At 32.2% G+C, this 25,302-nt stretch overlaps 2 protein-coding genes across 3 annotated transcripts; both read right to left on the bottom strand.

Annotated features, from left to right (window-relative positions):
- Positions 1-15,305: 15,305 nt before the first annotated feature.
- LOC120183338 lies at positions 15,306-18,978 on the bottom strand. The gene is made up of 5 exons (XM_039188060.1): positions 18,521-18,978; positions 18,316-18,418; positions 18,112-18,245; positions 17,842-17,905; positions 15,306-15,508 (listed from the first exon to the last, which is right to left on the bottom strand). Exons 1-4 carry the CDS (start codon positions 18,938-18,940, stop codon positions 17,888-17,890), a joined length of 675 nt encoding a protein of 224 aa, XP_039043991.1. The 5' UTR covers positions 18,941-18,978; the 3' UTR covers positions 15,306-15,508; positions 17,842-17,887.
- Positions 18,979-22,618: 3,640 nt separating this feature from the next.
- Positions 22,619-24,592, bottom strand: LOC120183323. Of its 2 annotated transcripts, none has more exons than XM_039188055.1 (5): positions 24,423-24,592; positions 24,276-24,333; positions 23,790-24,164; positions 23,070-23,410; positions 22,619-22,992 (listed from the first exon to the last, which is right to left on the bottom strand). In XM_039188055.1, the coding sequence occupies exons 1-5, from the start codon at positions 24,501-24,503 to the stop codon at positions 22,774-22,776; spliced, it is 1,074 nt and encodes a 357-aa protein (XP_039043986.1). In that variant the 5' UTR covers positions 24,504-24,592; the 3' UTR covers positions 22,619-22,773. The 2 variants fall into 2 exon arrangements, with proteins under 2 accessions (XP_039043986.1, XP_039043980.1); XM_039188049.1 differs by having other exon boundaries at positions 22,620-22,992; positions 24,264-24,333.
- Between the last annotated feature and the right edge of the window lie 710 nt (positions 24,593-25,302).

The following is a 25,302-nucleotide window of genomic DNA, read 5'->3' as shown; positions in this document are numbered from 1 at the left end:
TTTAGTTTCTCAAGTTCTTCTTCCATTCTTAGTACTGTATGAACGAAGTTGCACTGTCAGAAGCACTTCCTCAAAGTCTTCCACGAGATAAACCCATGATTCCATGTTTAATGTATGTAAAAAATGCTTTAATGAATGCCATGCAGAATGCGAATATGCAAATGCAGATACAAAAAATGTGAAAATGTTTAAATAAACGCAGTGCATAATATAAATGCAAAAGGTATCGATTTCCTAAAGTAATCATTCTTAGAAAGAGTTCCATTTGTCCAAAAGAATTTTCATCTTTACAAGAGAGATCCATAGAGAAAATTAGTTTGTGATACATAACCCCCAAGCAAACTGCCAAGCTCGGACCATCGAATTACGATCTTCCTTGTTATGAAAACTTTTTTTCCATTTTAGTTGTCGCTCTTCTACTATGATGATTAATTGGTTAATAAACACATTTCTTTTATTTATGATGATCATGTAATGCCAAACAATAATAATAATAATAATAAAATCAAACATAGAAAATGTGTCAGTATAAAAGAATTCAAATATCAAGAAAATAAAATAATGCAGGTAAAGAGAATATGTAACATCCTCAATATCAAGTTAGTGACTAAATTGAAATATTTCAGAATTATTTGATCAAAGTAGATAAATTGAATAATTCAGATACTTATATTATAAATTTGTATATGATCAAATAACAAAGAATGAAGAATGGAAGGGTAGAATGGTCATTTGGTAGAAAAGATAATTAATGAAAGAGGATATATATGGTTCCACGAGGATGGGGGAAGAAAAATATCAAAGTCTCCAGAGCTTTCTTCTTCTTCCTTCTTCCAACCGTGAACTTCAACTTGCTAAGGTGAGATTTTTTTATTACTTGGTTTTTAGTTGAAATTAAGTTTGGTTTTAAATCATTAGATAATACTTAAGCTTAAGGAAAACTTAAGTTATCTTAAAACTATAAGATGAAAAAGATAATATGGATTAAAGATTAGGAGTTTTTTTAGTGAAATCTTGAAGAAGAGTTGATAAGTTAAATTGGAAGCTAAATTTGACTTGTCATCAGTTGAATTAAGAAATAGGAAGTGATAGAATCAAATTTAGAAAATGTTGAGAAAATGGTAAGATTATTAGTTTCCAAATTTAAGATGGAATATGGGATATTAAGTTGAGTTCAAGTGATAAAAGTTGGCTAGGCTAAGTGTATTTAAGTTTGAAGGGCTAAAATGAGGTTAAATAAGAAGAATTAAATAAGTTTGGGTGAATTTTCGAACTTAAAAGTGAATTCTGGGCAAGGGGGTACTAGTACCTATTCAACAGGTACCTATACCTCAAGAGTAACATTTATTAATATCTTCAAAAGGTATTGATACCCATAGGGGAGGTATCGATACCTTGAAATTTTGAATGAAAATTTGGTATCGATACCCGTATAGGTATTGATACCCTCAGTTAGGGTGGTACCGATACCTATAGTGGGTATCGATACCTCTTCAAAGGGAAATTAAAAATAGATTTTTTTAGTTTAAGGGATTAAGGGCATAATTATAGTAATTGGAATGTTGATTATGTAGACATCGAGCACAAGCGAGTTCCGGATCGATCACCGAATTAGGATTCGATTCAAAGAGGTGGTTTTGGAACCTAAATGAGGCCAAGGTGAGTGCATACTTTAGGCATAATTCAATGGAACTAAGACTTGTGATAAATATATTTCCTATGTTAGTTTCATAGTTCAACAGTCATGAACATGCATACATGATGATCATTATGCGTACATGCATTAATTATATATATGTATATGTGATTTGATAAATGAGATATGATTCCTATGAACATATTCCAATAACATATGTTATATGATATGAGATTGATGATTATATGTGTATGAAATATGTGATAGAAGAAAAAATAGATGTGATTATAAGAGATATGACAAGAGTACATGAATATATGAAGTATAACAATAATTTCCATGTTATATGAGGTAAGAGCTATAGTCATAGTTGGCATGCCAAGAGTCGAGGGTTTCATAAGTCCTTCGGGACATATTCATAGGTCCTTCGGGACATATTTCACATGTCACTCAGTGGACCCCTATACGAGCTGTGGTGACAACATATACGCACAACCTCATTGTACTCACATACCTTAAGTTCTCAAAATATGCATGGGCCTATAAACAATATAAAGAGTATGCATATCTTTTATATGAGATTATGTTAGTATTTGTTATTATGAATCATATGTAATGGAAGGCAATCATGACATGATAGTGATATTCTGAGTTGAATAGTTGCATTGCATGCTCATATTTATAAGAAATGTATTATGATAGTTTTATGTCTCACTAAGTGTATGACTTAGCGTGTAAGCGTTTTTACACGTAGGTACAGAAGAACAAGAGGATCAAGTTTAGGAGTTTGCATAGCGGTATCTCTTCACTCAAAGATCAGATCAGAAGTAAATTCACAGTATGTCTTTTGTTTGGTCAAAAGTGTTGGCATGTACAAAAGTGTAATTTCCTCATGCTTTGATCAATTTTGTAATGTCAAACTCAATTATGTATATATGGCTTTTGTGTTAATAAAAGTTTAAAGTTTTGTACAATTTTTAATAAAGTATACGCTTTGAAAAGTAAATGTGACACCTCGGACTCGTATCCAGGTCAGGTACGGGTTGGGGTTGTTACATTTAATAGTATCAGAGATAAGGTTTTGCCGATTCTAGGCATAAACTTGAGTCTAGAGTATTTTTAGATGTGTACATGCCAACATAGTAGTGACAACTTCTGATCTGATATAAGTAATAAGTATGTTGTTATGCTAATATAGTTATTTGGTTATATCTTATTAGATGTCCGGACAAGATAGCTCCTGAAGTGAAGCGGGAGATGACAGATTAGCTGAAAGTAGTAATTCACCTGCCCCGACCAAGCAAGGTGAAGAATGGGCACCTTCTGGAGTATCATTGCAATACCAAGACGTCTTTTTCAGGAAGTTGGATGCAATCTTGACGAATTTCCAACCTCCTACTCCCTCAATTCAGAGGATGAATGCAGCAAAAGAGTTAAAGGGATTATGAGCTCCTAAATTCAAAGGTGAAGCTGAGGAAGGTCTTGTTGTTGCGGACTTATGGCTCAATGATGTGAAGATCATGTTAGAGGGACTCCATTATTCTGATATGGAAAAGTTAGACGGAGTAGTCTCCTTGCTTCGTGGGCAAGCAAGAATTTGGTGGACGAATGTCACTATGAGAATAGCAAGTGACTAAGTAACATGGTATTTATTTTTAGAAGAGTTTAAGAATAAGTATATAGGAGATCATTTCATCAGGCAAATGAAGCAAGAATTCTTGAATCTGAAGCAGATGAGTCGCACTGTGTATGAGTATGAGTGCGAGTTTAACAAGTTAAGTCATTTTGTGACTGAGTTGATTCCAACCGAGAAAGATGTGTGTGAATGGTTTGTAGAGGGCTTGTACCCAAGATTAAAGGATATATTAATTGTGTTGAACCTATCTTTGTTCCAAGAAGTAGTGAATCGTGCAAAAGCTCTTGAAAGAGCTCAGAATGAACGGTTTGGGGAGCAGAAAGCTTAATTTTCTAAAAGAACGAGGGCTTCATTGAGTTCTGCACCACCTAAGAGATGCAGAGATTCTGGTTTTCGATCTCAAGCACAATTAGAGTCGATGACATCCTCCGCTAGAGAAATGAATCAGATTAGAACTAGACATACTCGATCTGTATGGTTTGGTGATGAGCAAGCACAACAGAGCCAGATAAGACAATGTCAGATTTGTGGAAGAAGCCATAGTGGAATGTGTAGAGTGGTCACTGGAGCTTGTTTCCGATGTGGAGAAACAGGACATTATATGAAAGATTGTCCAATGAGGGTTGGAGAGTTTACACAGTCGGTGATCTGCTTCTATGTCTCAGAGAGGACATAGTGGAGGTAGATGAAGAAATCAGACAGAATCTTCTACTCAACAGGAAATACGCTCCACTGCTCGAGTATATAATCTCAATATCAATGAAGATGAATATGATCCAGAGATGATAGCAGGTATCTTTCTATTATATAGTAAATGTGTTATGATATTGGTTGATCTGGGCTTGCATATTCATATATGAGTAGTAAATTGATGAGAGAATTGATAAATCAGTTAGAAGTTATTGGTAGTAATATTGTAGATATGAATCCATTAAGGCACAGTGCTCAGGTAAATAAGATATGTTGAGGGTCTTCCATTCGGATTCAGGGAATTGAATTCCCTGCTAATATGATGGAGTTACTCTTCGAGGTATTTGAAGTAATATTGGAAATGGACTAGTTATATAGCTAGTATGCAAGTGTCGATTGTAGACTGAAAGGGTAACACTAATTAGTTCATACGGATTGGAAACTATAGTGTTAAAGAATCTCTATCGTTATTAAGTGATAGGGATATTATTTTAGAAGAGTTTGAGAATATGTAAATTCTTGATCAGTTTATAAGACAAAGGTAAATGGAATGGTTAAATTTAAACCAAGGAAATTGTATTATGGATGAGTAAGAATGAAGGTTTGATAAGTTAAGGAAATGGAGGATGAGTTACTTTGACTGGAAATAATATATATGGATGGTTTGACAAAGGTTTATGTTTTAATTGAAAGAATTGGGTTGAACAACAAAGTAATGTGATAGTGAATGTATTAAAGTTAAAGGATTTGTATGTTGGACGAAAGTTAAGGATTAACAGAAAAGTTTAAGATGATAAAAAGGGATAAGTATGTTGTGATTTGAATAAATATTTCACAGAGAATAAAGTTGTGCAAATAGTGTTAACTATCAGAGTTATGAAAATACAATGAAGAGTGTTGTTAAGGATACGTATAAGTGAAATGAAAGGAGTATGAGAATATAAGGAAAAATATATGATTTCTAATATTGGGAGATATTGATTTGTGAAGAAATAATAAATAAGGGAATTTAAAAAGAACAAATATGACAAGGGTCATATGGAAGTGTAGATTATAAGTTTGATATAGAAGTAGGAAAATGGTGTATAGGGTTGTGGAAAAATTATTTGATTTGAAAAGTGTATGTTTTAATTAGCTATGATGAAGATTTAGGATTATAGTCAGAAAGATAAGGATTTAGTTTTATGTATTAAGGAAGTTTAAATTATGATTGAAGGATTATATTCTCTTTGATTAGATGATGAAAGTCAAGTTTATGATAACACGAGAGATTAACTGAAGAGGTAATATGTGAATATGAGTAGGAGATGTGTTGACAGTAGTTTAATCTATTAGTATAGTGAAAATTCGAGGATGAATTTTCTTAAAAGAGTGGAGATTTGTAACATCCTCAATATTGGGTTAGAGACTAAATTGAAATATTTCACAATTTATTGATCAAAGTAGATAAATTGAATAGTTTGGGGACTTATATTGTAAATTTTGTATAGGATCAAATAGAAAAGAATGAAGAATGGAAGGGTAGAATGGTCATTTGTTAGAAAATATTATTAATTTGAAACAGTATATATATGGTTCCACGTGGATAGGGGAAGGAAAAATATCAAAGTCTCCAGAGCTTTCTTCTTCTTCCTTCTTCCTTCTTCCTTCTTCCAGTCGTGAACTTCAACTTGCTAAGGTGAGATTTTTTTTATTAGTTGGTTTTTAGTTAAAATTAAGTTTGGTTTTTAATCATTAGATGATACTTAAGCTTAAGGAAAACTTAAGTTATCTTAAAACTATAAGATGAAAAAGATAATATGGATTAAAGATTAGGAGTTTTTAAGTGAAATCTTGAATAAGAGTTGATAAGTTAAATTGGAAGCTAAATTTGACTTGTCACTAGTTGAATTAAGAAATAGGAAGTGATAAAATCAAATTTAGAACATGTTGAGAAAATGGTAAGATTATTAGTTTCCAAATTTAAGATGGAATATGGGATATTAAATTTGAGTTCAAGTGATATAAGTTGGGTATGCTAAGTGTAGTTAAGTTTGAAGGGCTAAAATGAGGTTATATAAGAAGAATTAAGTAAGTTTGGGTGAATTTTTGAGCTTAAAAGTGAATTCTGGGCATGGGGGTATCAGTACCCATTCAACAGGTACCGATACCTCAAGAGTAAAATTTATGAATGTCTTCAAAGGGTACCGATACCCATAGGGGAGGTATTGATACCTTGAAATTTCGAATGAAAATTTGGTATTGATACCCGTATAGGTATTGATACCCTCAGATAGGATGGTACCGATACCCTATAGTAGGTACTGATACCTCTTCAAAGGGAAATTAAAAATAGACTTTTCTTTTAATTTATGAGATTAAGGGTATAATTATAGTAATTGGAATGTGTGATTGTATAGACATCGAGCACAAGCGAGTTCCGGATCGATCACTGAATTAGGATTCGATTCAAAGAGGTGGTTTTGGAAACTAAGTGAGGCCAAGGTGAGTGCATACTTTAGGCATAATTCAATGGAAATAAGACTTGTGATAAGTCTATTTCCTATGTTAGTTTTATAGTTCAACAGTTATGAACATGCATACATGATGATCATTATACGTACATGCATCAATTATATATATGTATATGTGATTTGATAAATGAGATATGATTCCTATGAACATATTCCAATAACATATGTTATATGATATGATATTGATGATTATATGTGTATGAGATATGTAATAGAAGAAAAGACAGATGTGATTATAAGAGATATGACCAAAGTACATGAATCTATGAAGTATAACAATAATGCCCATGTTATATGAGGTGAGAGTTATAGGTATAGTTGGCATGCCAAGAGTCGAGGGTTTCATAGGTCCTTCGGGACATATTCATAGGTCCTTCGAGACATATTTCACATGCCACTCAGTGGACCCCTATACGAGCTGTGGTGACAGTATATGTGTACAACCTCATTGTACTCGCATACCTTAAGTTCTCAAAATATGCATGGGCCTATAAACAATATAAAGAGTATGTATATCTTTTATATGAGATTATGTTAGTATTTTTTATTATGAATCATATGTAATGGAAGTCAATCATGACATGATAATGATATTCTGAGTTGAATAGTTGCATTGCATGTTCACATTTATAAGAAAGGTATTATGATAGTTTTATGCCTCACTAAGTCTATGACTTAGCGTGTAAACATTTTTATACGTAGGTTCAGAAGAGCAAGATGATCAAGTTTAGGAGTTTGCAGAGCGGCATCTCTCTACTCAAAGATCATATCAGAAGTAAATTCACAGTATGTCTTTTGTTGGGTCAAAAGTGTTGGCATGTACAAAAGTGTAATTTACGCATGCTCTGATCAATTTTGTAATGTCGAACTCAATTATGTATATATGGCTTTTGTGTTAATAAAAGTTTAAAGTTTTGTACAATTTTTAATAAAGTATATATTTTTGAAAAGTAAATGTGACATCTCGGACTCATATCCGGGTCGGGTACGGGTTTGGGTGTTACAGAATAGGTTTAGAGTCGTTTCTCCTTTGTGTACACTTATTCGGGTACCTACTGACGAACAGAGGTTTGGCATGAATTTTATCGGGGTGGTTACTAGGGCTCACTATATGCATGGCTGGGTTCTAAGAAAAAGGTACTCGAATTGTCCATGTTGGTGCATCCTTATACTGCCAAACCCTCAATCTTGGCCCATTATAGGCTCATGCGGATCGAGTTCAATTCGAGAGGATACATTCCCTTATGTCCATGCTGAGAAACAATTTATTTCACGTAGACACAAGGTATATGAACCCCAAAGGTTACTAGCTAAAACTCATACGGAGAAACAATTTATCTCACGTAGGTTAAGCTTTCACCTCAACTTAAAAAGAACAAATCTCGTAAGTGAGCTTATAATATATAAATGTACGTGCTGTGTGTGATGAGAAACTCACAAACCTTTGAAAACACGACAAAAGATAACACAAGTCCAAAATATCTGTTCAAATCTGAAGATCACTAATAATAAAAAAAGCAGTTAATTAAAAATGGAATAATGCATGATATGTTAAAATTCAAAATAAACAAAAGGATCATAAATTAAATACACTTTAAATTTGTAATTCCCAAAAATAAAAACAATATACAATCGTTTATGGCCTGACTCTCGAAGTCCCCAGCAGAGTCGCCAAGTTATCATAACGTCTCCCTGGGGGATCCGTTAGACTTAAAAAATTAGTTCGGGGAAAAGCTATGAAATATGATTTTGAAAACAATTTGATTTTTGAGTCACCACCAACCATTAAGTTAGGTAAGTTGAAAACCTTAAATGATAAAAACTGGTCTGCGTTTTACCATAGATTCGTTTTTAAGAGTCCGGGAGTCGATTACGTGTGAGAAAGATTGAACACCCCCACAACGCCCAAATTTTGGTACCTAAACGATTATACGGTATTTAAATATTGGATATTATGAACTCGAAAATATATTTAAATTACGATCTTTTTATTCATTTGATTTTATTCAAAAAATGTCAATTTTCGAATAATTAATGCCATTTTGTGTGAACAATATTCGGGAAAGCACTTCCTTTACAATTAGAAGACTTTCCCACAAATTCCCCTCACTACAGACATTATATCACAATTTTTACAAAATTAAAATACCATAAAATAAAACAAAATAAAAGTGAAGAGCGGTGAAAAATACTCAAAATAAATAAACGTGAAATGAATAAAATTGTCGAATATAAAACAAAATTTGTGTGAAAAATACTCGAAAAGACATTTTCCCTTTAGTTGGGAGAAGTCTTTGTAGGTTTCCCTCACAATTAAACTTTCCATTTTTTACATATTTAAAATACCTATGTGCACATAAATAAGGGAAAATGAAAACAGCTGAATACTACAAACCAAAATACAAATGATAAAAAAATAAGTATTATGTAATTACAAGGACCAAAATGGAAATAATAGTAACTTTAAAGATCTAACAATAATAAAAAAACAGATTCAATATTGAAAATATTACAAAATATAGGTACTAGAATCGAAGATAACCCCTAAATCAAGCTTAGGACTAAAATGCATTAAAACAAAATCATGAAGGCCTATTTGATAATTAAACCATATACAAAATAATGACTAAAACAAAATAACTATAAATCTTGTGACCCAATTTGAACATTAACAATAATAACATAATAAATAAGAACATGACTAAAATACAAATAATGAAACATTAGTGCTCAAATTAAAATAAAACATAACTTCATTTAATGACTAATAACAAGACATTACAAATGTGGGGGACCTAAACTGCAATTTACCCCCAGAAATAAAAAACACTGAGATTATAAAGCTAAGAGGATCAAAGCTGTTATTAGCCCTTAAAATTTAAAAACATGAGGGAACTTTCATAAGGCAAGGGATTGAAACTGATAATATCCCTTTTCGACGAAACACACAGCACCCTCAGCCCCTTAGGCGTCGCCGTTTTACAACCCATATATATATCAAAAACCTAAACCTTAAATGACTGAGTATTCATTTATTAGGTTTCCCTTAAGCCCGAGGAGAGAGAGAATTATTCTCTCAACTCTCTCCTCCCCATTTCTTTCCTCCGCCGCGAAAAAGCCCAGAAACAGCCATGGCCGCCGCGATGCAACGGCGACGGCTTTGAAAACAAACTCAAAACCAACCTCACCCCTCACTCTCCCTTTCTAAAAAAAACAACCAATACCCAAAACACAAACTCTCCTAGAACCCACAAACCTAAGAAAGAGAAGGTTTTACCTTCGGTGGTAAACTCTCTGTACTCCGATGAGATTCCGATCAAACGAATGGGGTAAGCTTTCTGGTTTTTTTCCTTCTCTTTTTTTTCCTTGTGTTTAATTTTTTTGTTCGGTTTCTCTTTTTTCTCGGATTTCTTCCCCCTTTTTTTTCTTCTCACCGACTTTCCCCCTCCTTTTTTTTCTTTTTATCCTCTACATGTAGCTGAGATAATTAGATCTAATAGTAGGTTATGATTTCCCTTGATATGGGTTGCTAAAAAATCCCGATTTTTTCAGGATTTATTAATTTTTTTACAATGGGTTTTGGATTTTGGTTGATTTCTCTGACTTGATGATGTTTAGGGTACTGTTCAGAGTACGTTGATGACGATGGTGGCGGATCACGCGGGTGAGGAGGCTATGGTGGGGTGCACGCACATTTGGAACTGGTGATGGACGAATAATCTTCAACAAACGGTGGTAGCTACTGTTGATACCCTAATCTGGAGCGATCTTGGATCGTTTGATCAAATTTGATCCAATGGTTAAAATCCTGAGCGACTGGCTGCTAATATGGAAAAACCCTAGCGGGTTTGGGTCAACCTGTTGGGCTTGGACGGGTCGGATCCGGAGCAACTAGGCCTAGTTCGGGTTGATTTCCTGGGGTAATGTTGGGCTTGGTGTTTAGGGTCTGAATTGAGTGTTGTAATTGTACAGTTGGGCTTTGGGTTGGTTGGTAATTAAGGCCTGCAAAATGTAAGATATGTATTAAATAATAATAATAATAATAAATTAATAAAACAAGAACTCGGATAAAAATGGGTGTCTACATTGATCTCTTAATATTTGAAAAAAATTTCTCTACGAGTTAGGTTTGGTGTTTTTGACGATACAAGGTTGTATAATCAAATTTGAAAACCACAATGTTTACCCTTATCTAACAATCAAATCCTCGCAAGCCATCAATTCAATCTAAATGTCTTAAGGATAATAATTAGCTAAAATTTTAAAAAATCAATTAAGTTCTTATATCATATCATGACAACAATCAATCCCATGTGTACCGTAAAAAGTATATAAATAGTCCCCAAATTTTTAGAGCATTTTCATTTTGGTCATTCAACTTTTGAAACTTACAATACAATCATCAAACTTTTAGTTCATTTTCAGTAAGGTTCCTGTCATTACCTACCGTTACCTCCCGTTAGCTGTTGATGAACTGACATATAACCCTGTCGACCCCTTCTTTTTCTTCTTCTTTGCTCACTTGTTTCTCCATCTCTCCTTCCATTAACTCCTTCACCATCTTCATTTCTTCTTCTTCTTCCATTAAAGCAACTTCTTTCACTCTTTTGCTCACTTATTTTTCCATCTCTCATTCCATTAATTCCTTCACCATCTTCATCAACACATCCCATTTCACAAAACCTAGCTTCATCCCATTTCTTCGCGATTCAACTCGTAACCCTACCTTGATTTCCTCCACCATAATTCTCATGTTCAATGGATGCTCAGCTTGCATCGGCCATGGAAAGACCGGTACCCCGTAGCATATGCTTTCCAATGCTGAATTCCACCCACAGTGATTCAAAAACCCTTCGACGCTTTGGTTACGAGTTTAAATGAAACTTTGATATCGAGCATTTTATTACCATATTTTTTAGACTCTAGTATATATATTATTTTCTTCTTTTATAGATCCATTTGCTAATAATTTAGTTTTTGATAGACGGATAATCCTGGAATAGAAACTGACAGAAGTTGACTTCTCTGAGGAGTACTTGGAGAAAAAAGAAATTGAATACATGCACCGTCAAAGGCATAATATGGGTGTTAGATAACTTTGAATTACTAAATATGGTGGGCGTTTCTCCATCTCCCCTTCCATTAACTCCTTCACCATCTTCATTTCTTCTTCTTTTTCTTCTTCTTTTTCTTCTCTCACACCCCTGTTAACACCACTTTTTCCTTTGTGAGTTCCTCTCTTTCTCTCTTATGAATTCAGATATATTTTTCCTTTGTGTTTCAGTTCTCTTCGACTTTGAGGTTGATTAATCGATCCTAATACTGTGATTCTATCAACTTTGTTGTTTCCAAGGGAAAACCTAGAAAGCCTCAAATTTGTTGTCGCTTCTCTTTCTGAGATCAAGTTTCTTTTCTTTCGGTTTTGACACAAGTATTTTGTCGTATTGGATTGATTTCTAAAGTAAGAAAAAATTAATACCAAACAAATATACGGTTTCTGATTTGTGTCTTCAGTGAAAATGAGAAGAATGGATTCGTCAACCTCGTCTTCCGTTATCTTAGGTACTAATATTCAAATCAATTCTCTTTTATTTGTTTTATTTCTTTTTCATGTGACCTTCAGATCCTGAAATTTAAAGATGAATGTCATTTGATTGAAGTAGAGAAGCGAAGCAAATAGAATGGTGTAATAATTTTACTGGAATGGAATCAATGTGTTTGAAAAAGAGCTGAATGGAGGTGTGAGAGAGAAGAAGAAGAAGAAGAAGAGAAGATAGGGGTTAACGGGGGGAAGAAGAAGAAGAAAAGGGGGTTAACGGGGTTAGGTGTCATGTAAGCAAAAACTAAGGTAACGGCAGAGACCTTAGTGAAAACGAAGTAAAAGTTCAATGATTGTATTGCAAGTTTCAAAAGTTAGGTGGCCAAAATGCAAGAATCCTAAAAGTTCAGGGACTATTTATATACTTTACCCTAATAATAATTGAAAACTATACTTTCATCTTTTAAATAGCGTAGAAAATATTGAATTACATTCGTCTCATGGTTGGTTTATACACAATCTTTTCTCAGTGACATTTTCTGCTGAATTCTTTCAAAGTTTACAAAATTTAGAGCCCCTTTTTAATGTAGATCTCATTCTTGCTGGCTGCTTAACAACATTTACCTGCATTTGTGGTTTATTCTTCCATAAGTGAGTAATGTTGTTAATTTCACCATAAATTTCATTTCGTTGATAGGAAAGTAAGGCCATTACACTGATTAGGTCATTGGCTCCGTTGGCATTGGATAGGAGCGAGATTACTCTCATTTGATAGTGATTTCTTTTGATTTTTTTATACAAAATTGATAGTGATTTCTTAAATTCATGTCAGCTTTTTCTTTTATCAAAAACTCATGTAAGTGGTTCATACTTTATAGATCATACTTATTAATTACTCCTAAAATTTATATGAATTACTATATGTCTGTTGCTTTACAATGCCATAAAGTTATTTAATGAGTAAAGTAAAAAATTTCATCACTCATGTTTTGATCACTAAATTTTAATAAATTTTAATCTTATCATTTAACTTTCGAGTTGCTCTTGTTTGAGTTATTATGTTGTTAAATAATTAATAACTTTATGAGATGATAGATAGTACCTAAAGGATGTCGTTTTGGAAAACCTAATTTAGACCAAAATAATGTTGTTATGAATCCTTATATAATCTTTTTTTCCCTTTTTTTCCTTCATTCTTCATGTCATCTTATGATATGATAGACGTGATTCCAAGAATTTTTCACTAAATTTGTTTTATCCTTTTGAATATGACGTTTATTTAATCAAAAAGCATATCAAATTCCATGAATCTAAAGTTTAACGTTTTGGTTTCTTGTTCTTCGATATTTTTAGTTTGTTTTTGGATTGAACCTAAACGAATATACGTTATCCTTTATAACTCAATATATTAAAATATATAATATTAGAATTAAAATATTATATTATATTATATTTTTATTTTAAATATTTTAATAAGTAATATTTTATTAAAATAATACTAGACTATTGTATTAATATTAAATGTATAAAATAATATTACTCATTATTAATAATTCAATAATACTATTTTTATGAAAATAGTAAACAATATTAATTATATTCATAATTTATTATATATTATTAAAATAAAAATATAATATCATACATTATTATTATATAAATTAGTATATTATTATAATATCAAAAGATATAGTATTATTAAAATTTATATTTTTAGTATTTTAATAATTAATATTTTATTAAAATAATGTTAAAATGATGTATTAGCATTAAATATATAAATAATATCATTTGTGTGTTTATATTTTGAAGTGAAAAATTATATAAATATTTTACAAAAAATCATATAGTAAAATATTTTACATAAAATAAAAAGGAAATTATGTTGAACCAACAATGAATTATACTGAGAAAAACGTTTTACATCAACCATACACTAACATATATGAAAAAGAAAAAGAAAAAAATATTTTTCGTACAATAAATTATCACTATCGAACATACCCTTAATTTAAAGTTCCACATTAACAGCGCTAACAATTTTGATACAAGGTTCAATGGGAAAATTCACAAGGTATGATGGTAGATAAAGTGGGGAAATATATAATGTATGTTTTTCATTTTTCAAGGTCTAAACATTTATTACCCTTCTCACTGTTTTCATGAAAATCGCTTTAACCTCACCGGTTCTTTCCTCGTGCAAAGTATTCTATATAGATGAGCTCACAGCTGTGCATAGATATGTGTATGTGTTTTGGTTGATTGAATTTACGGTTAGGGAATGAATTTATAAATTTTAGAGGAAACGAATTTATAAAATTTTAGAGAGTAAAAACATATTACCAAAGAAAATATACAAAAAATATAAAATTTAAAAAAAATTAAAAAAAATTAGGAGGTGATTGTCTCCACCCGACCTCATCTATCCATGCATGTCAAGACAGTATGGTATGATCTTATGTGTTGTAGTATATGAAGATAATAAACCTATAACAAAAACAATAAAGAAATATATAATTCATAAAATTCATTATCAAAATAGAAATTTATTTACAATGAGTCACATATTGTCTCCAACCTATGATGTCAAGCCTATTCCTCATACCTTTTAAGACTTTTTAATTTCTTATCCAAGCTTATTCCTGTGTATGTATATATCAGTGCCTACAAAATGAATTATCAACCACAAGAATAAAAGATATACATCTTCTTAGCAATCTCTTTCTTAATATAAATATATGTGGGTGCCTAATTATCTCCCGTGCTGGTGCCAACTGAGAGCCTGGAGAGAAGGAATATAGAAGCTGAGGAAAGAAATACAGAAGCAGCGAAGCAGGTAAGATCCAAGCTACTAACAATGGGTATTCCCTTGAATTTCTCCATAACTCCTACTTGAAGTATCATCATTGTAATCATCATTTTTCAGCATCAGAAGTCAAAGGCAGTTCACTCACCACACCTACTCCCATCACCCCTTGATTCATGCAGAAACATACGCCTCGTCCATGCTCCATTACGTTTGTCTTTATTTCCTTTGTAATGGGTATTTAACCCACCCAAAAACAGTGTAAAAGAGAGGAGGAAAAGGGGGGAATTTGAGATCCTTAAAAAAAGCTGTAATACTCCATTTTCGAAAGTAATAACAGAGCAATATTTGAAGGTTTTTTTTCTCTTTAATTTCGAAGGTTTTTTCGTATTTTTCTCTTTAATTTCTTATCCAAGCTTATTCCTGTGTATGTATATATCAGTGCCTACAAAATGAATTATCAACCACAAGAATAAAAGATATACATCTTCTTAGCAATCTCTTTCTTAATATAAATATATGTGGGTGCCTAATTATCTCCCGTGCTGGTGCCAACTGAGAGCCTGGAGAGAAGGAATATAGAAGCTGAGGAAAGAAATACAGAAGCAGCGAAGCAGGTAAGATCCAAGCTACTAACAATGGGTATTCCCTTGAATTTCTCCATAACTCCTACTTGAAGTATCATCATTGTAATCATCATTTTTCAGCATCAGAAGTCAAAGGCAGTTCACTCACCACACCTACTCCCATCACCCCTTGATTCATGCAGAAACATACGCCTCGTCCATGCTCCATTACGTTTGTCTTTATTTCCTTTGTAATGGGTATTTAACCCACCCAAAAACAGTGTAAAAGAGAGGAGGAAAAGGGGGGAATTTGAGATCCTTAAAAAAAGCTGTAATACTCCATTTTCGAAAGTAATAACAGAGCAATATTTGAAGGTTTTTTTTCTCTTTAATTTCGAAGGTTTTTTCGTATTTTTCTCTGCTTAGATTCGAAGCAAGTATTGTAAAAAAAATCTTTTTTAGTTCGATTGTAACCTTTATTGCTACTATTTTTTTAAAAATATATATATTTACAAAGATTTTCTAAAAAATATTTACATGTCTTAAATAAAAAACTAAAACAAGAGCTTTTTCTTTCCTTTCGAATTTTTTTTAATACCAACGATCCCAGCTATTTGCAGCAAAAAATATAAAAAAATAAAATAGAACAAAATCGGTTTCATACCTGAAAAAAAATGTGTTTTGGGAAGAGGTTTAGCCTTGTTGGCCATGTCTAGTGGTGGCCGGCGATGGAGGCTTTTGAGCTCTTGGGGTCTCTCGGCCATGGTGAACTTTGAGGGAAGAGAGAAGCTAAAAAATAATTGTTTGGTCTTGCTTTCTCGGGCAGAAATGAAATCTGAAAAGGGGAGAATATTAAACTTTAAAGATTTTTCGTCTAATTAGGCATTAGGTCCTCGGGTTCTAAGGTGTTTTTGTTTGGTTCATATATTAATGGATAAATCACGTATAAATCTCCAGCTTCAGCGTGTTTATACTATGGTCACTTTGTTTTTATTTTATTCCGATTATGTATGTTGATGTTGTTTTATTTTAATTTAGTCATTGTAATTTCTGATTTAGCTATTATTATTTAATTTTTGCATTTTGGTCACTTTTTATTTCTTATTTAGTTACTAACTTTTATTTTATTGTATTTTAGTCATTATTATTTTATATTTATGCAATTAGGCATTTATTTTATGTTTATTTTATTTTATATTTTAATGTTTTTATTATTTTGTTTTAATTATTTCAATTAAGTTTATTTTTAATTGTTTTGTTTCATAGTTTTAATTCTACATTTAGTTCTTTAAATTAGATTAATATTTGAATAAAATTAGAAATTAGGATGACACTGTAGTTTAATTATGGGGTAATTCGAGTCGAGTTTTCGCATTATACGCCCGAATACTAGAATCAATTGTTCGATTAAAATTAATTAATGATTAATATTTTCTAAAAAAAATAGTTTAATAATTAGGTTAGTCCCTTAACTTTAAAAACGTTCAATTTAGGTCCTTAGATTCTTAAGTCTTTTTAGAGCTCAGTATTTTAGTTCATTGACACTTTTAGTTCCCGAACTTCAATTAGACTTTAAATATTGACATAATAGGTTAAATAGAGATTCCATTTTAGTTTAGATTTCAAATTAGTCTTTTAATTTAGGGAATAATTCGAGTTGGCCCTCACGTAACGCTCGAGGGACCATCTGGGTTATTCGATTCAGTAATTAATTAAAATTAAATAGGATTAATATTAGAGACTACGCTTTTAAGCTTGACCCCCTAGATTCTTTAATTTTCATAATTTGACACCGTAAGTTAGAAAAAACCTTAATTTATTTTTTAGTATAATTAGGATTAAATAAAATTTTGCTTGATTACATTGTTTTTAAAATTTAAGGCATTGTTCACTTATTAAGGAGTTAATAGTATATCCTCCGCGATCGTGCTCAGGGGGTGACTACTGGTAATTCCCTAAAATAGTTGACATCCTTTTCTAAAATTGCATCATATTTTCTAAAAACGAGGCAATGTTCAGTTATTAGGCACGATAGTTGATCTCCCGCATTTACGCTCGGGGGCGAATGCTATCAGTCTCAATAAACGAATATCCTTTTCAAACTTTTCATCCTTAATGATTTTTAAATTAAATAAAGATCGAACTCAAAATTTTCGATTTTAAATATAGGATAATCAACTAGGTACCAATTTTTGGGCGCTTGTGGGGATGCTAATCCTTCCCCACGCGTAACTGACTTCCGAACCTGATTTCTAGATTTTCGCAGACTCCAAAACTCGGTATTTTATTAAAATAAAATTATTTATTAAAATCACCTAGTTTTTTTTCGGTGTTCCAATCTCACCTTAAATGATTGGTGGCGACTCCTCACATTTTTAAATGATTTTCGAAGAGAAAACCCCCGAGTCAGTATCGATCTTTCCCCACCCGGGCGGAAAACGGTGTTGACAATCATGACAGCATGCCCCATTTTTGACTTTGCTTCTGAAATTGATTTCATTTCAACCCAAGCCGAGTGTCTGACAAATAATCATAGATGAAATATTGTAAAAACGAAAGATTAAAAGATCGTTTTTGTTCAAAATTTTCCTTAGTATATGATAACATCTACATCCTATAGATATTGCTGCTCAAAAATTTGAATCCTATATGGAGAGAACAACATTCCCTAACGTAAATGGAGAACCATGATTTGAGCAAACAAATTTAAAAGAAAGGTGAATACCTTCAAATGGAAGAGGCCAAATAAGTTGGATCTTGGAAGCGAAGGAGCACCTCCTTTCATGGTTTTGGAACCCACAAACATGATGTAAAGTCCCATCCCGAAAATAAGCATGGAGGTTCCGACCAAGAACATATCTGCAAAAATTCAGTCCAACGATAAGCTTTTTCGTCAATATATGTGCGTTAGTGGCAAAAGGATTCATACCAATGGCTTCTATGAGAAGGTGGATGATATGTTCTTGATCTAACTTTTTTGATAATAAGCTATGGAAATACTGTAAATATGACTCCACAATGAGAAAGCTTCCCTGCAAGATTGATGCCATTTTTCACAGTTAAATATGATACTACAAAATAGAACAATAACGAAGAGGTTTAATTATGATCTTAGTCCCTTTACTGAAATATACCTCCATGAAACAGAGTATCGATCCAAGTAAAGATCCAGCAACAGCAAACATGGCGAAGAATCGACAATTAAGTATAACATTTTCAATGAACATCTGAATGTGGAATTTCCAATGTGTTGGTTTCAAGACCAGCCTTACGAGCATCTCACGCATGGGCATGGCATTGATGGCATTTGCGAGCAAAGATGCCAATCCTCTTCCCCAATCAACTGATCTCACGGCAGCTTCCAGTGTCGTCGGCAAAGCCCTGACGGCCACCTTCGGTTTCTTCTCACTGTTCCCACAAACATTATTCTCCACTTTAACACCTCCGTTGCTTGTGTACCTCACAGTTTTCACCGACGAAGGCCAAGAAGATGCGGGAGCAAAAACTCGACCCAAAGGATTGTTTGACGAACGCACCAATCTAGTGGTAGCCATTGTTTTGTTCCTCAGGGTTCGGAGAATTTCAAGTCTTTTGAAGACTATTATTCTCGTATTGGTGGGGTGTTTATACCATGCAATGGAGGGAGGAGATTCGTAGAATATTAGCTGAAATTGTCGGTATTTGGGGTGGGCTGTTCTTTCACTTTTTCTTGGAGAGGTAGGTTTTGAATAGATCGTATAAAAGTTTGACGATAATATCATACTCATGTTGCGATTTTGAATTTCTCTACGCGTGGGATCAGTTTAGCTGTGACCAGAACACTTGCACTAAGCCCCGTAGTGTATCTATATTATTTTAAAAAATTGGTTAAATTTAATTTAATATGTTAAGTTAAATCGAAAAAATTATAATTTTTACATACTCATTATTTTTATAAAAAAATTAAAACTTTAGACTCCATTCTTAAATTTTTAGATCCACCACTACTTATAAACCCTAAAGTTTGGGTTTTTTTTATGTGATTGTGAAACAGTGGCTAGTTGCCATTGCGGAGGATATTCGAGCTTCCGATAAGGAGAACAGTCGGCGAAAACACGTGCTGATTACTTTTTATATCTTTCGTGTTAGTTTCATAGAGAAAAAAATTGATTTTTCAGTCAACGGAAAAATAATCCACATGTCAATGGAAAAATAAGTTCACTTTTCTGTAAATTATTTTATTGTTATAAATAACATTTATTAAAGTAGATATTCATTCCATTAAGGTTTCAGTTTTTCTATTCAATATATAAATAACGATTAAAGGTTTAACTTAGTTTTAATAACCTATGATTTTAGAGCCTATAAAAGGATGTATGTACAAGCTTATAAGATATGAGAAATAAAAGAATATAATTCACTCTCACATTATACTTGTGTACAGTTTCATTATTGAAGAGGAGATTCTGTTTCAGGTTGTCGAGCTGTTCTTGCTGCAGTTTTGTGTTCTTGGATTGCAACTGTTTTCTGTTGCAGGCGGTTAGGCCGGTTTAGTCTAACCTAGGTCAAACTCTTAAGTGTTGGTCCATCAGACCAAACATGGGCTGTTAAAATGAGCTTCAAGGAAAGGGCCAGAATATTCTTTTGGCCTACATTTCTACTCTTATTATTTTGTTTGTACGATTGCTTGCAGGTGCCGCTTCCTATGCTGCTCACGACCAGCTGTCAATTAGTTGGCTGGTGGATATTCCTGCATCACAGTGCACGGCAGTTTCTAGATACGCTGCTTTCATTGCGATGAGCTGTTTTCATCCGTTGATATTTTGCGCATTTCTTGGTGATTACTTACTAGCGGAAGGCTCCGATTTTTTCGTGTATTTTTATTAACAGATTCAATTTTGGATTTGTTATTATTATTGTGTACGTCGATGATTTAAATATTATTGGGACTTATAAAGAGATCCATGTCGCGATGGAATACTTAAATAAAGAATTTGAAAAGACAAGATTTTGTCTTGAATTGCATGTTGAGCACTTAAATAATGGAATTCTTTACATCAATCAACTTACATAGAAAAAGTATTAAAGAAATTCTATATGCATAGTGTACATCCATTGAGCACCCCCATGGTTGTTAGGTCGTTGAATGTAAATAAAGATATTTTTTGTTTTCTAGATAAATATGAAAATCTTCTTGGTCTGAAAGTACCATAATTAAGTGTCATTGGTGTATTGATGTATCATTCTAGCCATACACTACCTGATATATCGTTTGTTGTCAATTCATTAGCAAGATTTAGCTCATGTCCAACTCGAATACATTGAAATTGGATCAAGCATATATTTCGTTATCTTCAATGTACGAAAGACATGGAATTGTTTTCCCTATTTTATCTTAAACAAAATTGGTTGGTTTTGCAGATGTATGGTACTTATCTGATCATCATAATGTGCGATCACAAACTGGTTATGTATTTACATATGTTGGTACTGTAGTTTTTTGGAGCTCTATGAAACAAACAATTATTGTCACTTCCTCTAATTATATTGAGATTTTGGCTATCCATGAGGCTAGTCATGAATGTGTGTGGCTAAGATCTGTAATTCATCATATTCGAGAAGATTATGGTTTGTGCTTCGAAAGAATAACTCTGACAGTCTTATATGAAGATAACACATCTTGCATTACTCAATTTAAGGAATGATATATAAAGGGTGATAGAACAAAACACATCTCACCAAATTTCTTTTTCACTCATAATCTACAAAAGAATGGAGATATTAATGTACAACAAATTCGTTCAAGTGAAAATTTGACAGATCTATTTACTAAGGCACTTCCTACTGCTACATTTGAGAAGTTAGTTTTCAAAATTGGACTCCATCGTTTTAAATATCTTTAAATATCTTTAATAATGTGTTCATCAGGGGTAGTAAATATGTGTTGCACTCTTTTTCCCTTATCCATGGTTTTGTCCCACTGGCTTTTCCTGGAAAAGTTTTTTTACGAGGCAGCATGTCATACGTATTAAACGATGGTGTACTCTTTTTCCTTCGCCAGGTTTTGTCCTTAGGATTTTCCTAGTAAGGTTTTAACGAGATATATATTTATCCGATGAACCTCCAAAGGGAATGTTATAAATAACCTTTATTAAAGTGAATGTTCATTCCACTAAAGTTTCAGTTTTCTTATTTAATGTATAAATAACGATTAAAGGTTTAATTTGGTTTTAGTAACCTATGATTTTAGAGCCTATAAAAGAATGCATATACAAGCTTATAAGATATGAGGGGGAAAAAAAGAATATAATCCACTCTCACATTATGTTCTATACTTGTGTACAGTTTCATAACATTTATGAAATTTTAAAGTATAAAATAATTTCTAGAGAATAATTTTTATAAATAACTATAATTTTAGATTGAATTTAATTATAACTGGCTTAGATATATTATACTTATATAATTTTAATTTTAAAAAATTATGTGATATTAGTTTAATATTATAATTTTATTATCATTAAATATGCTCAATTATATTGTAACAATTTATAGTATTGTATTATTTTTTAAATACTTTTTAATAATGAATACTATTTATTATTTTCTATAAAAATGTTATTTGATAATATAAATTATTTATTACTTTAAATAACTATTAGTATTCAACAATACATACAAGTTTTAATATTTTGATTTCAAAAAAAATTTATAAAAAATAATATTATTGAATTTTTAATAATAAATAACGTTATTTATGTATTTAATATTAATATAATGTTTTATTATTACTTTATAGAATATTAATTATTAAACATTTAAAATATATTTATTAATGAATTTTATTAATATAAGATAATAATATTATTTTAATAAAAATAATAATATTATTTTAATAAAATATACTAATCTTCATATTTTATTTATAAAATGTAAAAAATGACATAATTATAATTTGAAAGATTTATTGGAGTGCTTGAATTTAAAGAAACTTGTGTTTCCTTACATTAGAAAATAAAAAAATATATGCAATTGTCATCAAGAACATATAATATCATCAATACCTCCTTTAGTCTAAAGAGGACTAATGATACACAACCCAATCAAATCGAGTAATGCGTAAATAATACTTGAAATTGAAATTTATTTCAGATTCATGCAACCATTATTAGAAAGAGGAAACTCATAATACTAGGATTATTTTGCACCACAAAAGATGAAAAATATTCGATCAATATTCTTCCATTTTCCAATTGAATCCCCATTTTCAACAGTGACCCAAAAATTTCCCCGGTTATGTGCTTCGGATGAACATGCATTGGCCCATGGAGTTTCATGGATATCCATAACTTAGAAGATTCAAACCTCACAAAGAACTATGGATAATGTAAAACCACACTTACAAACATCAATAATTCTCTGAAACTGGTCTAGAAGGAAAAAGCCTTAGGAGAAACGTCATTAATGACCAAAGGCAAACCACTGCAAGGGCCTGGAAAGTTCCAATCATTCCGATAAGTGCACCACCTCTCTCGAACATCTCCGGGGTTCTCGGAGAATCTTTCATCAACAACAAAAAGTGCTGAATGAATTGAGTAGCTCTTGTCAACTGATATAATCTATACACCTGTAATATCAATTATAAAGTCATCGATCATCTTACTTATCTTTAAAATGAATCTAAATCCTGTAAAACGACAATACCTCGAAAATAATAGGAACCAAGGGCCAACATGATGACTGCCTTTTTTCAAGAGTCATCTCAAATGCAAACTGAACAGCACAGCCTGCCAGGAAAGGAGCCACTGCAACCAACGTTGGGAAGCCAAGCACTGGCCAAGTTACATAAACGGCAATGAGAGGAGCAATAACCTTGAAACCCGTCGACAATAATGATGATGTTAGGTATCCCCTGAGTCCAGTAATGAGACCCCACCTCTTGGCACTGAATTGCAAATACGGCCTTTGAACATGATCTGTCACAAACAGGAACATCCCGAGACCAATGTAGAACATCACTTCAAAGGAAAAAGATGATACAAGTTCTGCAAGTCACGTTGATGCAAAACAATTACATCAGTTCTTCACTCAAGCAACAAGCACTGAAGTACCACAGATAAAATTCGACTTCATGAATATGAAAGAAAAGACAAATGGTCATCAACAAAGTTAATAATATAAACAAGGACAAATCTTCGAAGGACATACATGACTTCAGCAAGACAATTACATCAATTCTTTATCTAAACAATACACTCTGAATTACCCGTACCACAAATAAAATTTGACTTCATGAATATGAAAGAAAACACATGTGATTAAAATTGGTTAATTGAGCCTTGAGACAAACTCTAATTACCAGTACCAGGTTTTTTCATCCCAATGCATGAAAGTAAGAGAAAGATTTAAGCTCAACTAGAGTACCTATGAGTGTCTCATCCTTGAAGAAAGCTTCAATTGCATTGCTAAATAAAAACTGTGGAACAATCAATGAAGAAATCAATGCAATGGGTGCCAATACCCAAAGAAAGGATCCTTTTTCTTCTTCGAAAGGAGCTGATATCAATTTGCTCTCTTCCACGAGCTGGTGAGTTAGCCCATGAAAGGAAACTGAACCTGATTTGCCACGAAACGGTTCCACCCCACCATATCTACTAATAGCCCCACCAGATTTCCCCTTCCCAATAGGTTTCAAATTTGAGTTCGGATCAGAACCAGAGGCACAAACTATCCTCCCTTTGCTCAATCTCCACAATCTAAATTCCTTGTCTAACATTTTCCCTTCAGGCATGAAACACCCTGAATTAAAAAAAAAAACCTTTAGTTCAAACAGAGAAGCAGGGCAGAACAAATTATAACACTAGAAAATCCCCAAAAAAGAAAAAGAAAAAAATGTACACTTTGAAACATCTCGAAGCCCATGATTTCCGATGCTTAGTCCGAAGTGGGTAGCAGGAGCCTTTAAATTCTGGTAAATTAGAGACGAGGGGTGAATTTCTGCCTCTGAAGAAACTAAGAAAAGAAAACAAGCGCGGAATTTGGGAGAGAATTACTTACAGATTGAAAACGAAATTGTCGATGGTTGGGGAATTTGAAGTTTGGGGCATTAAAACCAAGGCAGACGGATTGAAGTTCCATGTCTTAGGGTTTTAGAAGAGTTTGCGGATGAAGTTGCTGGATTTTACCGCTTAAACCCCAGTTTCTCCCAAAGTACCAGATGCCTTTGCCGGTTCAAACCAATAAGAATGCAACATGTTTGGAAGTTGGGTTTCATTAAGGAAACTTCGGCCCATAATTAATAACTTCCTGGATCTTGTTGGTTCCAAACTTTGTTCAACTATATTAATAATTAAGAAAAAAAACGATTAATCCAGTTACTACTAATTCGATTCGATCAGTGACCAATATAATCGTTTGAATGCCCCTACTTAGCTCGATATAAAGGATTAATTATAAAGGAAATAGTTTTAAATTATATGTTAATATAAAAGAGAATTAAAACATGATAGTATATAAATTATATTATATTTAAATTATAAGATAAACCGATATATAATAATAAGAGAATTAGAACATGATAATATAAAAATCATAACATGATTCATCTGATCTATTTATACAACACAAACAAAAATAATTTGAATGATGAAGATTTATGAAATTGAAAGGAATAGATTAGTGCATGAGTGATTGCATCAACTAATTTAAATATATCATCAAAAAAAAATCTCAGTATGGGTCTTGAATAATTAGTTGAATAACTTACTCTTTAATTGCATTATTTAAAAATAAAATAAACATTCAATAATTCAATCTTCAATTACATCATTAAAAACTAAAATAATAAACGGTTGGTTGGATTATGAATTGGTCGGCATATGGTAACTTACACTTTAATTGCATTATTTAAAAATAAAATAACCATTCAATAATTCAA

The sequence above is a fragment of the Hibiscus syriacus genome, unplaced genomic scaffold (genome assembly GCF_006381635.1).
Source record: "Hibiscus syriacus cultivar Baekdansim isolate YM2019G1 unplaced genomic scaffold, ASM638163v2 tig00003725_pilon, whole genome shotgun sequence".
Classification (NCBI taxonomy): Eukaryota; Viridiplantae; Streptophyta; class Magnoliopsida; order Malvales; family Malvaceae; genus Hibiscus; species Hibiscus syriacus.
The sequence above is the reverse complement of the archived record's forward strand: the minus strand, read 5'-3'. Positions and strand labels throughout refer to the sequence as shown.

Coding starts and splice junctions, on each gene's coding strand:
- LOC120183338 (XM_039188060.1), bottom strand. CDS start 18,940: ATGGCTACCACTAGATTGGTGCGTTCGTCAAACAATCCTTTGGGTCGA. Junction 18,419..18,520: donor CGATACTCTGTTTCATGGAG/GTATATTTCAGT, acceptor TCAATCTTGCAG/GGAAGCTTTCTCATTGTGGA. Junction 18,246..18,315: donor CCTTCTCATAGAAGCCATTG/GTATGAATCCTT, acceptor GAATTTTTGCAG/ATATGTTCTTGGTCGGAACC.
- LOC120183323 (XM_039188049.1), bottom strand. CDS start 24,503: ATGGAACTTCAATCCGTCTGCCTTGGTTTTAATGCCCCAAACTTCAAA. Junction 24,334..24,422: donor GACAATTTCGTTTTCAATCT/GTAAGTAATTCT, acceptor CTAATTTACCAG/AATTTAAAGGCTCCTGCTAC. Junction 24,165..24,263: donor GCTTCGAGATGTTTCAAAGT/GTACATTTTTTT, acceptor TTTTTAATTCAG/GGTGTTTCATGCCTGAAGGG.